Source organism: Gobio gobio (assembly GCF_949357685.1).
Source record: "Gobio gobio genome assembly, chromosome: 8".
Lineage (NCBI taxonomy): Eukaryota > Metazoa > Chordata > Actinopteri > Cypriniformes > Gobionidae > Gobio > Gobio gobio.
The window spans coordinates 13,517,299-13,532,021 of record NC_137114.1 but is presented as its reverse complement, the minus strand read 5'-3'; the positions used below and the strand labels follow the sequence as shown (position 1 = coordinate 13,532,021).

The 14,723-nt window shown below is 37.0% G+C and overlaps 1 protein-coding gene across 1 annotated transcript in view; it reads right to left on the bottom strand.

Moving 5' to 3' along the window:
• Nucleotides 1–13,225, bottom strand: part of wdr62 (WD repeat domain 62) — a 61,893-nt gene extending 48,668 nt beyond the window's left edge. The window contains exons 1-7 of the mRNA XM_079824538.1: nt 12,807–13,225; nt 12,469–12,560; nt 8,842–8,904; nt 8,699–8,756; nt 5,511–5,681; nt 1,760–1,897; nt 235–417 (exon numbers count right to left, since the gene is read on the bottom strand). Of these exons, the coding sequence (XP_079680664.1) occupies nt 235–417; nt 1,760–1,897; nt 5,511–5,681; nt 8,699–8,756; nt 8,842–8,904; nt 12,469–12,560; nt 12,807–12,956 (855 nt within the window). The 5' untranslated portion in view covers nt 12,957–13,225. The remainder of the gene's footprint in view (nt 1–234; nt 418–1,759; nt 1,898–5,510; nt 5,682–8,698; nt 8,757–8,841; nt 8,905–12,468; nt 12,561–12,806) is intronic.
• Nucleotides 13,226–14,723: the final 1,498 nt, after the last annotated feature.

The window sequence follows — 14,723 nt, the reverse complement described above, 5'->3', positions numbered from 1 at the left end:
AAGTAACAAAGCTTATTGCCATTTATTGGATATGATGTGCAATACAACTAACTGTTAAGTGAAGATTTGTCCACGCATCAACTGAAAGCAGCACAGATTAAAGATTGATTCTCTTGGGATCTAAGAATCGACATCGGATTAAAAATCAAGAAACTGATATCAAGCCAACCCAGCCCTATTAAAGGGGTTTGGATGGATTACAGTAATGAAAGGAAGGCACCGTCTGTAACTTGCCTTGAGATCAACCCAGGAATCCAGTTGTCTGTTGCTGTTGAACTGGCACAGCAGACCCGTGTGTGTGATGCAGTAGGTGCTGCTGGCCATAGAGCCACGGCCACACGCCAAACCACAGAACTGACTGTTCTGATGCTCCCCGAGCAGCCCTGAGCGACCAATCAGAGGCACTGTGCTGTTCACCTGCAGGAGCCAACCAGGACAACAACAGGGGACAATCTTCACAAATGCTTCAATAACATGAAGAAATTGTGTGCATATTAGAACAGAAGAAAAAAAATGTTTTGAGCTCCATTTGATTAGAAAACAACAACCCACAGTCACAGAAGGATGTGGGCAAACACAGGAAACTGCACTAAACACACTTGAACTTCAAGGGTTGTGAATAGGCATGGCACCAAAACGAATTAGCAGATGCCATTTACATAAATCTGTCAGTAAGCCATTTTTTTAATCTTTAACCCTGTGGTCCTCTTCATTTAGGGGTCACACGTGTCTCCTTCACGGTCAAAAGTGACTGAAGCCTTAAAATGTCACTTTTTTTTAAGGAAAACCAATGTAATATATTTTTGTTCAATAATATTTTTTTATTATTGTTTAGAATTTTGAAGGGATTCTATGGAACTATGCAATAATTCTACAATTAAATGAGCATTTTTTTCCTTTAGAATTAATATACAAAAAAAAAATTTTTTACATTTTTTTCCCAAAAATGCAATATTTCACATTACAATAGAGTGCAGGCCTTTAAAATCCATTTTTTGAAGTGAGAATAGCGCCTTCTGGAGCCGTTAAAAAAATAAAAACATGTGTAATGTCGTGTAACCATCTGTAGGCTATAGCTTTTTTTTCTTCAATAAATGCAGTCTTGCCTGTTACTTTCTGTCTTTCTCTCTGTGTGTGTGTGTGTCTGTGTGTGTGTGTCTGTCTGTCTGTCTGTGTGTGTGTGTGTGTATTTGAGCGAGAGAGTCACTTGTATTTTTTCTCATTTATTGATTTTTAGCATATGCTCAAAATTTGCTGTTGCAGTCTTACCTGTTCATTTCTACGTGTATGTGTGTTTCTGTGCGTGTGGGTGTGTGTGTGTGTGGGCGTCTAATTTCCACTCTTGACATTTTAGAGCGTCACCCCTTCATTGCGGTGCACTTTTTTTCTGCACAGTGGCTGATTTGTAGTTTGTACCACCAAAAGTTTCTCTGAGTTATCGTATTTTTGCGTATTTCCCATTAATTTCCTATGTCGGTCATTTTTGACCGCGAAGGAGACAAGTGTGACTATTTTTTTTACGACCCTTTAACATATCCGAATCATCTCCTTGATTTTTTTTGTGTGTTCACATAGCTAATGCAACAAAAGTCACCAAGTGTCATCCCATTCCGATAAGGCAAAAAAATTAAACATTTCAAAAAGTAAAAGTTTTCAGTCATTTTTGACCGAAGAGGACCAGAGGGTTAAAAAACACATTTTCAGGGACTGAACTTTCTGTGCATCTGTAGACTGTAGCGACATGTGCCAAGTGTCTCACCCGTCTTTCCTTTGAGGCGTCAAGGTACCAGAACTTAACATGTCTGTTCCCCGCGGTTACAAAGTAGCTGTTGTCCTCCGAGAAAGATACAGCAAGCACACGGCTGGACACCTTATTGGATGCGATAACAGTCCCCTTCTACAAGCAAAGAAAAGTTAAGATCATTATTTATATGTTCTTGTAAACCAGACTTACAAGCTGCGTTCTGATTGGCAGGGTCCCTTTGCAGTATCCACTGTTCCCTGGGCATGAGATATGTTAACGTCGACAAAATTCATTCTGAACACCCTGCAACCTACACAAACACCACTGTAGTCAGAAACACCCTGGTTACGCTATCCGATCATAGGAATGAGTGAGCGACATCTTATTTACTAACTGGGAATCTCACGAGTTACAACGCTGTAAGGGGCACATCGATTTGAAACATGGTGCAGACACTGATCTATAAAATGCAGCTGATAAAGTATCCATCTAAGAAAACAGCATATCAGATCACAAGTGGATGACACTAAATAAAGGTGTAAACGGGGTCTAAAACGCTTTGAGCTTGAGCTTCCCAGCGTTCGACGTGGTCTTTTCAGAGCAGAAACGAAAGCCGCTGCTCTCTCCGTCATCTCCGGACACATTCATATATAAATTGCGCTTATTTCATCCATTAGATCGAAAGACTGGAAAAACCCATACATTTACCCGCCCATAGACCCTTTCCAAAAGTCATTCCAAAAACCATGGAAACGGATGTTGGTAGGTTTACGTATATGTCTAGCCATTATTTTTTAATCGAAGGAGACATATGAGTGTTATCCAAGCATTAATGGCAAGGAAAGCCTCTTATACATGGGAGTGGCCACGTATGAAGTGTTTCTCCCTCAAAAAACTGCTTCAAGATCTTGATAAATTGTGGCATTTATTAGTTGTTTAGAATCTAGTATTCTAGGGATGCACCGAAATTACAATTCTTTGCCGAAGGCGAATACTGAACGCCATTTTTCTATTTATTTTTTTTGCACATTTTTTCACCATAGCATAAATTTGTTTTCTTACTATTTTGTCTTGCTTTTAAAACATATATATATATACACACACATATATATACATACATATATATATATATATATGCAAGTGCTGGGCATCGATTAAAAAGAATTAACTAATTAAAATCACACTTTTTTCTGTAATTAATCGCAAGTTTTTAATATTTTACGTTTTTAATATTTTGATATTGTAATAATTTCAGTTACTCTCCAAATTAATGTATAAACAATTTAAAGACAGCATATTTTAAATATGTGTTGTATTGTCATATTTTTATGAATGAAGGCCAGTATCACTGATACTAAAGTGTCTATGAAACATTAATGACGTTACATTACAGTATAACTGAAAGCTCCCAATTTCAACATTTATTAGGCTTTAAAAAACAACTTTTAATTTAAGTGAACTTAAAACAATCTTTACATAAACCCAAAATAATAAATGTTCTATTTACCCATGGCCTTCCCTGTTATACATATACAGAAATGTAATAGTTATCTTTCTTAACTGCATAAATAATAAATTAAATATAGAGGAATCATCATTAAAGCTAAAATTTTCTCTGTTCCCGTTGTTCTTTGATGAACATTAATGACATCATCATCAGTGCTCCTGTCACTTTAAGAACAGCCGCGGATCTCACGCGCGGTCCCGCGCATCTCATTTCCTCACAACTCTTTTAAGTTCATTTAAGACGTTATTTAACTAATTTAAGACTCCTAATATGAGAATACTCAAAATCCTCTGTGTTATTGTTTGTTCAAGAGCAAAAGAGAACTCGATGTGAGCAGGAAACTGACGCGAGTCTATCTATGCGTCGAGTGTGTGTGTGTGTGTGTGTGTGTGTCCCTTGATTAGCTGACATGAGACGCATCCACACAGACAGGACACTGACACACACACACACACACACACACACACACACACAGGACATTGGCATACAGCGCGTTCGCTTGCGTCTTGTCGCTTGGAAGCATTTACATGAATAAGAGCGTGATGATCATGTAACGCTAAGCAAAAATGGATATAAAAACGGACGCTGCGTTATTTGCGTTAAATATTTTAATTGCGTTAAGCTGAAAAAATTAATCGCCCGCGTTAACGCGTTAATTTGCCCAGCCCTAATATATATATATATATATATATATATATATATATTAATTGAACATTTTCAGCATTCCAGCAGACATTATACGAACAAAGCACAATATAACTTTTAAAAAAAATATATATATATTAATAAATATATATATAATATATATATATATATATATATATATTTGCCCATCTTATCTTTGGCCTATTATGCCTACAGGTATCATAATCAAATTTTGTTTGTTTGTTTGTTCATGAGAGGTTTTGCAAGCCTGTATAACTCAGCACTGAATAAAGACGGTTTGAGCAGTGAGTGAAGTCTGACTAACTTAAAACATATTGGCCATTGTGTACAAGAGATCAACAACTATGTCAGCGCTGCAGAAACACGTTGTAAATGGACAAGCCTTGTTTATAATCGACGCGTCCGCAGGAGCGCGAGGGTGCACGCAGCAAAAATGACATCATCGCAGAGTGCAAAGCGGACACGCTGCGGAGCCAGACGAAAGTATAAACAAGGCTTAAAGCTTCCACACTTCCAACATGTGCTACATTTAGAAGCGTGCGCGCCTCTCACGCGCTGGTTGCTATATTTGATCGCGTCATCAAAAGCCTCATTGTTCTGTAAAATGCATTCTGTCTTTTCACTTACTCATAAGTTATAACTTAATTTCGGTTGCCGAACATTCGGTGCATCCCTACAGTATTCCTAGCCTAGAAATCTAGACGCAACCTAGCGCCAGCAAATCTAACTTGCAGCCAGGGCATCAAGCAACTCTCCCTTGGCTTGTGAGCTGGAAAAACCAATCTCTGGTCAGGCCAATCACATCGTGTATAGAGTCGGTGGGCGGGCTTAACTTAATGACGGCAGAGTTGAGGCGTTCCGAGTGTTACTTGTAAACAAAGAAGCTGGCGAACAGCGGTCTTTCCAATCGGCTTTGGCCTCTCTGTTCTATTCTCATAGAAAAGCTTCATCTTCCAATGAACGGCACTGAAGTCATTCTTAAGAAAGGAAGATGTGAGTTTTGCCGACCGGATACGGTGAAAGTTTAATCTATCAACTAGCTCCGCTTCACCTTCTTCATTGCTCTGGTTGGTTGTAGCGCTATCCTATTGTGTGCAGAGGGAATTTGAAAGACAACCGTTTATCCCGCCCCTCGGATTGAGCCCTGCCAATGGTGTGTTCCCAGACCCAACATCTTGATGTGGTCTGGCTTGTCAGGCTACAGTATTCCCGTAATTATTTTGTATTTTATTAGTTTAATGAAGAACTCCGTCTCGTCTTCTGTACAAACATGCCGCACCTTCTTTAAAGAATGATCGACGTTTATGTAGACCAGGTGACCTGTAAATGCAAAAACTGTTTTCATTTCGGTTCTGCCAAATATTCCTTTTTCGAATAGCCTGAAGAACCACCTTATGAGAGTGTAAACTTTTTTGCGATACATGGAAGTTTTTCCAAAATTTACACATTTCTAATGGGCGTATTTTCAATTCGAAATTTCAATTTGCGCAAATGGAAGGGTCATGGAAACACAGCTATTGCAATCTTAATAAACTTCAAAATCATTTTTCTTGGGTTAAACCACCATTCATGGCAGCCGGCTGTCAAACCCACCTTCCACTCCCAGACGCTGACGGTCCTGTCGTGCTGGTATCCCACAGACACTATATAGCTTCCGTTGGGGGAGAACGCTACACACGCCACCCCGTACTTATGGCACTGGACCTCTGCCACCTGCGTCCGCTCTGCCACGTCCCACACCCGCACACAGGGCATGTGCCCGCTCTGCCCAGCAACAGGGAAAGAGAGAGTGAACAGATGAAGAATAATAAAAAATAATGCACAAAATCAAAAAACGTGGGAGACCCCACACCCAGATGTGTCTGCCCTATAGTGCATAAGTATGCACATTCACCTTCCCTATGCTACCAAACTGCTTCAATATTTTACACATAAATGTTGCAATAAACTTAGAACATACTGTTTCTACATACATGCATTTGAAACAGTATCTTTAATATTTATTCATAGTTTTTATTTTGATTATGTCATTAGCAAGCCTTCATGGGATTGTAGTTATTTTTCTCATTAAAGCAGTGTAGTACAGTCCTCTACCTTTGGATCATCCGCTTTGGTTTGGTTCATGGTTAAGCTACTTACAGACTTTTTAATCCCTTTGTGAAAAATGAATGGAAAAAATTTAATACACCCAATACCAATGCCAGTGGAAAAGTAGACGTGCACTGGTGCACACCATTGTGACCAGTAATGACAGGTTAGCTCACCCAAAAACTAATTATCCCATAACTTACTGACCCTTAGCCATCCTAGGTGTATATGACTTTCTTATTTCAGCCAAACAATTGGAGTTTAATAAATATCCTGGATCTTCCTAGCTTCCTAGGGAGTGGATTTTGAAGTCCAAAAAAAGCTTGCAGGCGGCCGTTAGTGGAAACTAGTGATTATAGTTTTTAAAGTTATGAATATGGATGTTTATTACAACGCTTCGCTTCAGAAGGCCTTTATTAACCCCCTGTTGGCTGTATGGATTACTTTATGATGAATGGATGAGCTTTTTTGTGTATCATTTACTCCCATTATAAAGCTTGGAAGATGAAGGATATTTTTTAATATAACTCCGATTGTGTTTGGCTGTAAGAATAAAGTCATACACCTAGGATGGCTTGAGGGTGGGTAAATCACGGGATCATTTTCATTTTTGGGTGAACTATCCCATTAACGTGACTATATTAAAAGTCCCTTTCAAGGAAAGTCTATTTACTCGGCGGCCATATTTGCCAAATGGTTGCATTTTGCAACCTTTTTTTCTACTGGTGCGACAATTTTGTTAGAGGTTGCACTGGTGTGCTGGGAGATCCAGTGAGAAAGCGCAGAGAAAACTCACCACAGAATTGATAACATCACTGCGAGATCTAGTGGGAAGCGTTTGGTGCTGAATTTTCTGTTAAATCAGAACAAACAGCGCTGACGTGGAAACCAGGAGAAATTAACAAAGTTCAGGGGTTTCGGTCCACAAATCACCAAATTTTCACAATGGATTTAATGTAGTAACACCACATGTTATTGTGGCAGAAATAGTTGAATGTTTTAGTTCTTACATTATTCATCTCAAATTCAAGCACTTTTCAAGGGCTTTCAAGTGCTTCACACTTTTTCCCAGCACTTTGTTAAAATTAGATAATATTTAATGTAATGATTTGTAAAACTAAAAGTTGAAAGGTGTAACAAAACTAACACTTTGTGGCAAACAAGCCTTTTATTTAAAAAAAAAAAAAAAAGACATGGAATTACTTAGCACTTAGCCATTTCCATTCCCTACCTTTCCCCCATATATTAGGAAAGGGAAGTCAAAGTCTTATGATAAACAAAAAGCGTTCCAACAAGAGCGCTCCTTTTATTATGACTGAAGCGTTCGATCAGTTCAGTATGATACTATAGAAGAAAAATTGTACATTTAATAAGTAGAATAAGTACATTTTCCCAATAAAAATGTGTTTTTTGCACATTACTGTTGTTTACAAAAGTTATTTTATCTGCATATCAATTCAAGCTCAGCGCTTCACTGTTAAATTTCCAATAAACAAACAAGTAATATTAGTAACTACACTTATTAACAAAATGAAAAACAATAGTAGTTTTATTATTAAATTAAATTGATACATTTTTCCTCCAGCGCCACCAAATCAGGTGCTGGCACCACCATCTGTAGAACTTATGCTCTCAAATGTTAGTCTGGAGCCCTGGGATGGCTATTTCAGGCATCCGATGACCAAGCAAATCCTGTCTACTTGAATGGGGGACTCAACTCAGTTACAATTAAACAACATTTCAGTCAGCAACAAAATCAGGCATGAATTGTCCCATAGATGTTGCTTCTTTTGCTCAAATAGCATTAAAAGCGATTATATTTCATAAGCATGCGTCTCAGAACAATGACTTCTAAAGGCAGCTGCATTGATGCGGTGACTTTCTGTATATAATGTCTTCGCTATATTGAGCCCCTAGTACCTCATTTAATTTGGGCTAATATAGATATTTTATTCTTACACTGCACAATCAGTACGAGTAGTATGATAGTATGCCATTTTTTATTAGATTTTCCATTTACTTTGTTTTCCACAAGGTCAGATGGTGAGAAAAAGCAAGAGTGGAAAAAGCAGCCACCAATAAATAATCATGTGTGTCAGAATGTAGGACAACATGTGCCTTTCAAGAGTTTAAATGGTGACTAATCCTCATCCAGACGCAGCTGCAGTGATACGAAGATAACAGAAGAATCTTGTGACTCAAACTCAAATGGTTGAAGAAACAGTTCACACGATCACCCTCATGCTGTTCCAAATCCATCTGAGGCTATTCTTTCTGTGAAACGCACACGGACAATATCTGAAGAATCTTCAAGCAGCTTGATAAAAATAAAAAAATGAGTGAACTATTCTTCTGAACTATTAATCTGCCAACTCCCCTATGCGATATCCAGCATTATAAAGACCAATGTCAAAAAAAGCAAAGCAGGCATTGCACTGCATTTGTGACCTGCTGTCGCTACAGCGATTCTCTGTTGGTTTACCAAGTTGGGACAGAGACTGGGCCTCACTATGACAACCGGGGAGCTGGAATGCACTGAGCGGCCCAGACATAAGCCTTCCTCTGCCGCACACATCAGATAACCATATGAATCAATGATAGACTGCCTCCTGCCCCTTTCTAGCGCTGCAGAGAAGGGCATTTAGCGCAGTCGTCATTCTTTAGGCCCTCATAAAACATCTCGGAGCACTTACCTCACCGGTGACCAAATATTTTCCATTCTGCGAGAAAGCCAAGGCAGTGAAGGTTTTCCTAAGTAACAAACACACGATTTAGACTTACAACTCAGCAACAATGTCCAACATTATGCTATGGAACTAATAAGGGTGGGATTTACCTGGATGTATTAAATATGTGAGTCTGCTTGTTTTTCTTTGGGCTCAGGATGACAATAACACAACTGAAAGACACATCACCACAACAACATTAGGTTCACAGAGGATAAACATTTACAGTATGCATTAACCACCGTTCAAAAGTTTGGGGTGAGTACAGATTTACATTTACAAAGAAGTCTCTTCTGCTCACCAAGGCTGCATTTATTTGGTGAAAATACAGTAAATACAGTGAATACTACGAAATCAATGTATCATACAAATTAATTTCTGTGATGGCAAAGCTGAATTTTCAGTCTTCAGCATCACTTGATCCCTCAGAAATCATTCTAATATGCTGATTTAGTGCTTAATTTGGTGTTTTCAACATTAATAATGAAAACAGTTGTGCTGTGCAGGACTCTTCACTGAATAGAAGGTTCAAAGAACAGCATTTATTTGAAACAGAAATCTTTAGTAACATTATAAATGTCTCAATTTAGTGTGTCCATGTTGAATAAAAGTGTTCACTTCTTTTACACTAGTTTGAAGTTTCTCTTTTGTTCCCACAGGCGTCCAAGCAGAATAACCACAAGGCTAACTTGTGGAAGTTTAAAGTTCACCCAAGATAAAACATTCTGCCATTTACTCATGTTCCAAACCTGTATAACTATTCTTCCACTTTTTAAAGAAAGGCTGCAGGCTTTTCCTTATAAAAGAAAGTGAATGGAAACTGGAGCTGTCAAACTACAAATATATAAAAATAAATAAAATAAAAAAAAAGACAACTCTATATTTCAAATCTTCTGAAATCATAAGAAAACTATGTATCAAACTGAATTTCAAGGGATAGTTCAACCAAAAATGAAAATTAGCCCATGATTTCCTCACCCTCGAGCATTCCTAGGTGTGTATGACTTCTTTCTTCCTTCTTTCAGACGAATACAATCAGAGTTATATTAAAAAAATGTCCTGGCTCTTCCTTTATAAATGGAAGTGAACGGTACCTTAGATTTTGAAGCCCATAAAAGTGCATCCATCCATCATAAAAGTGCTCCACACGGCTCCAGGGCCTTCTGAAGCGGAGCCATGTGTTTCTGTCAGAAAAATATCCATTATTTATAACTTTATAAACTATAAAATCACTGGCTTCCAGTAAAGGCTATACCATAGACCGTAAAAAAATACGGACGACGCGACTTCATTGGCTTCCGCTGAGGAGAGTTGAAGCTTTCGGAGGCCGCACACGGCGCTGACATCTTGCACAGCTTTGGGACAGAGTCTGCACAGTAGCGATCTCGGGACCGGAGTTGCGCAATAGTGATCTCGGGACCGGAGTTGCGCAGTAGAGCAGGAAGTAGAGGCGCGATTATCAAAAGCCCGCCCACACTCTCACAGATGCAGAATAATTTGTTATGTTGGTGTGAAATAAACAGTTATGGAAAGGTAGAAATTAAAGCTAAAGCTAAATCTCCTCCCAAAAATCCCGAAAAAAGTCCATTAGTGCCTCAGTGACAACTTCACTCAGAGAAGCCGTCAATCTCAGCTGTCAATCATGACGTCACACCCCAGTTTTTATAGCATCAAATAACTAACTAAAACTAAACTTATTTAAAAAACGAACTCTTGAAATGAAATCATCTTAAAAACTGCCTAAAATGACAAACTATCTTTAGGAAACAATTATTTGAAGTGTAATTACATTTTTTTAGTTTGTCTCGCATCCATTGTAATACATGGAGGGGCGGGGTTTAGGAGCTATACTGGGACCGGCCACTGGGGGGGGGCGATCGAGGCGCGGAGGCTTCAGTTTCTGACAGGAGTGCTGCAGGCTTGGGCTATACACAGCGTTACTGGAGGAAGAGTGACCTCTGACCTGACATGTGTCATGGTGTATTGACGAATGCGGAAGCGCAGAAAATAGAGCAACACAAGTCATGAATTAGAAGTCTAAAAAGAGGATTTTTAAAGAGAAATCCCAGAGGATTTCGATATAATAAAAGAGGGGCTTGAGTTTGTTGCCCAGCTCTATTTGTTTGAACCACGAGAGGCGTCTACTCTCACCTAAGCCTAGATCAGGTCAGAGGTCACTTTTCCGCCAGAACTAAGATGCGCCCGAAATCGAATACTTCCCTACTATATAGTATACGAAAAACTGCCAATAGAGTAGTATGTCTGAATGCATAGTAGGGCTGCGCAATATATCGAACATTTACATATCGCAATATGCATATCGCAAGGGCACGCAATATCTGAATGATTTTAATAGGCTACTTCAACATTGTGAAAAGTGTATGTTTTAGGTCGACGCATATAGCAGAGAATAGACTGAGCACACGACTGTTACTTATGTGATTTGCTTGATGTTAAAAAGAGTTATTAAACGCAATAACTTGCGAAAAACAACTCCTTGCAGTCTCGTGCTGTCTGACACACACATCGAAACGTGCACACAAGCCGTTCTTTTTTTCGTGTCTTGTTACACACTCGAACAGTCAAAAACACACACAGTTATGTCAAAATGGCTGTTGATGAGTATTCATGTAAACACAGTCGGTTATGATATCAATTGGGGAAAGAAATAGATTTTACACACTTAAAGCAATATCGTATCGCATATCGAATTATTTAACAAGGATATCGCATTTCTCTTCAATATCGCGCAGCCCCAATTCATAGTATTTGAGAAACAGCAGGCGAAAAAGTACCCAGATGAACTACTACTTCCTGTTTGATTCTTTGATTGACACTTTACCATCCCATGAGGCCACAGGAGAGGATTAATGAAAGGAGGTGAAGGGACTGATGTTGGTAGGTCATGTGATAATGACAGCATGGCGGATGCAGTACATCCGGATTGCATTCATAATACACACATTCATAATATATATGAAATACTTATTTAACGGTCACGAAGCAACCTGCTACTCGCATAGTATGTAATTTGGGACGCAGTGCTAGACTTGTGTGCGACTATTACCGGAAGCCAGTGATTATAGTTTATAAAGTTATAAATAAGGATATTTTTCTTACAAAAACACATGACTTCACTTCAGAAGGACTTTATTAACCCCCCGGAGCCGTATGGATTACTTTTATGATGATGGATGTGCTTTTTTTGGGCTTCAAAATCTAATTTACCATTCACTCCCATTATAAAGCTTGGAAGAGCCAGGATATTTTTATGAACATAACTCCAATTGTGCTTGGCTGAAAGAAGATAGTCATCTAGGATGGCTTGAGAGGGCGAGTAAATTATGTGATAATTTTTCATTTTTGGGTGAACTAACCCTTTAAGTTGTTATAAGTTAAGACACACTGACGCATTAAACGCCACTGATTTTCCCATGACTCATAAATAACTAATCAAATATGATGTCATACTGTCAGTGATAAGATAATTTTAAAGCTACAGCGAATTTCAAACAGACAAAGCTATGGTTTCAGAAGAGCAAAAACAGCACTTTTTTTTAAGCTTGACAGCTCCAGTCACCATTCACTTCCGTTATAAAGATATTAGGTATTTTTCAAAGATTAACCTTTTGTTTTACAGAGGGGAAAAAGAACAAAAGAAAGTTTTCATTTTTGAGTGACCTATGCCTTTAAGTGTGGACTTCGACACACAGAAGAGAAAACAGAAACGGTCGTACCCTGCAGGATAAGCCACTAAACCCGTGTTGGGGTCACAGGTCAAAGCACTACTGCTGGAGGCGGTGATGCCCAGGACCTTCTCCAGGACAACCTGCAATCACAATGCAACTTCATCAACTATTATTTCATAGTCATAATCGTCAACATTTTACATGCATGCTGGTAAAAGCAATGCAATAACCAGGGCGTGTAACATTGAGCATTTGTTGCATGAACGATACAAAAACAATAATAAAGTGCATGGAAACGAAGGTAGAAACAGGAAGAGTGGTTATTTCTCTGGCCTGCTCTAAAGTTCAGCAAACAGGCGTGAGTGAGTGAGCAATGTTGGCCATACCCGGCTGTGAATGTCTCTCCTGTTGCCCTGTCGGGTCTTTCTCCTCATGTTCGCCGCTGCTGAAATGCTGTTGTTGTTGACTTTCCTCGCTCGAGAGGTCAAACAACTCGCGTTTAAACTCGCTCCGAAGACCATTGCTCCATCCGCCATTGTGCAACACACTTCTGTAAAACGGTTCAATAAATAATCCCGACTCTGAACTCACATGCCGTTATTAGTTTGCATTTAAAACGTGTTAAATGCTGTCCATTGATCAGAAACGCGAACGCTCGGTCTATACTCCGACAGACGGCATAATACTGACTGTGGGTCAAAAGTTTTAGTTTAGAAAGTACGATGAAATTACTTCTATTTTTTCGGCTGAAAACGAAACTTCGACAGTGTACAAACAGCTGTGAGCAATGAAGTCCATGAAACGTGATCTGAGACCGTTTCAAACATACACCGTCTTCTGTGATTGGATGAATCGCGCCCGGGAGGCGGGATCATTCGCGTAGCTCAATCACTATTGGTCGATCTAGTGTGACATAATGGGTGGGTTTGCCCAGACGTCTTAACTTTATCATCACTACAAAAGTTGCGATTATAAATCCGTCACAGATCATTCTTCATCGGTTCTTCAAAATGACAGTTACATAAATGGGTTTAAACATTAGGATACACTACATTATATATTATATTACATCGCTTGATGATGAAAGAGTTCTTTACCTAATGTAACTCAATGTTTTATGGGTTTTTTTTTATGTAAACAGGGCACAAACATATTGATTGTAAAAAAAAATAGGGAACTAATAATTCGCGATTTTTTTTATATTTCTGGATGCTACATTTTCATTCACTGATTATTTTGACTCAAGGCTCTCACTAGAAGCACTTTTAGTAAACACAGTAAACAGTAAAATACAAATAATTATTATAAAAAATATTATTATTTGTATTATTAATAACAATTGTAGTTTTTAATTGTTTGTAATTAATATTTATTGTTATTTAACAAATAATTATCAATAGTAAAGTAATAATCATAATTATTATCATTGCTGTTTTAATTATTATTAACTAATAATAATAATAATAATTATTATTATTATTAATTAAATTAACAATAAAAATGAAAATGTAATTATTAAATGAATAATAAATAATGACACATTTATTTATTTAATTATTCATTATTTCTATTTTATAATTACAATAATTATATTTGCTAATTATAATAATTATTATTATTACTGTATTTAATAAATTAATTATAATTATTAAAAATAATAGTAATCAATTATTATTGCTGTTGTAATTATTATTTAACACAAAAATGTATAATTATAATCATTGATTATTTTTTATCAATAAATTAATAATAATAATTATTGTCACTGTTCATTATTTAATAATAATCAATTATAAAAATGTATAATAGTAATATAGCATAATTATTATTGTTGTAATTACTTAATAATAATCATCATCATAATTATAATTATTGTAATCATTGTTTATTAATAATTACATTAATAATAACAATAACAAAAATAATAGTGCTATTATTGTTGTTATTATTACACTAACAATAATACTTTTTATATAGGCCTATTCATCCATCGATTCAAAGATAAATTCACCTGTATAAGAAATGTTCAAGTTTAAAATATCCTATATTCAAAAAACTATTAAGTTATTTTTAACAAAATAAATAAATAGTAGTTATAGTAATAAGGACAATAATTATTCATTTTGCCATAGTAAATATTATTTAAAAAACAAACAATATTACCAATAAAATCATTATATAATAATTCAATTAATAATAATAGCATTTAATACTATTCATAATATTGATTTATTTATATATTCATCCATTCCATCATTTTGTAATGTTTTATTACTAAAGAGAAATTATAATCTTACCAATAT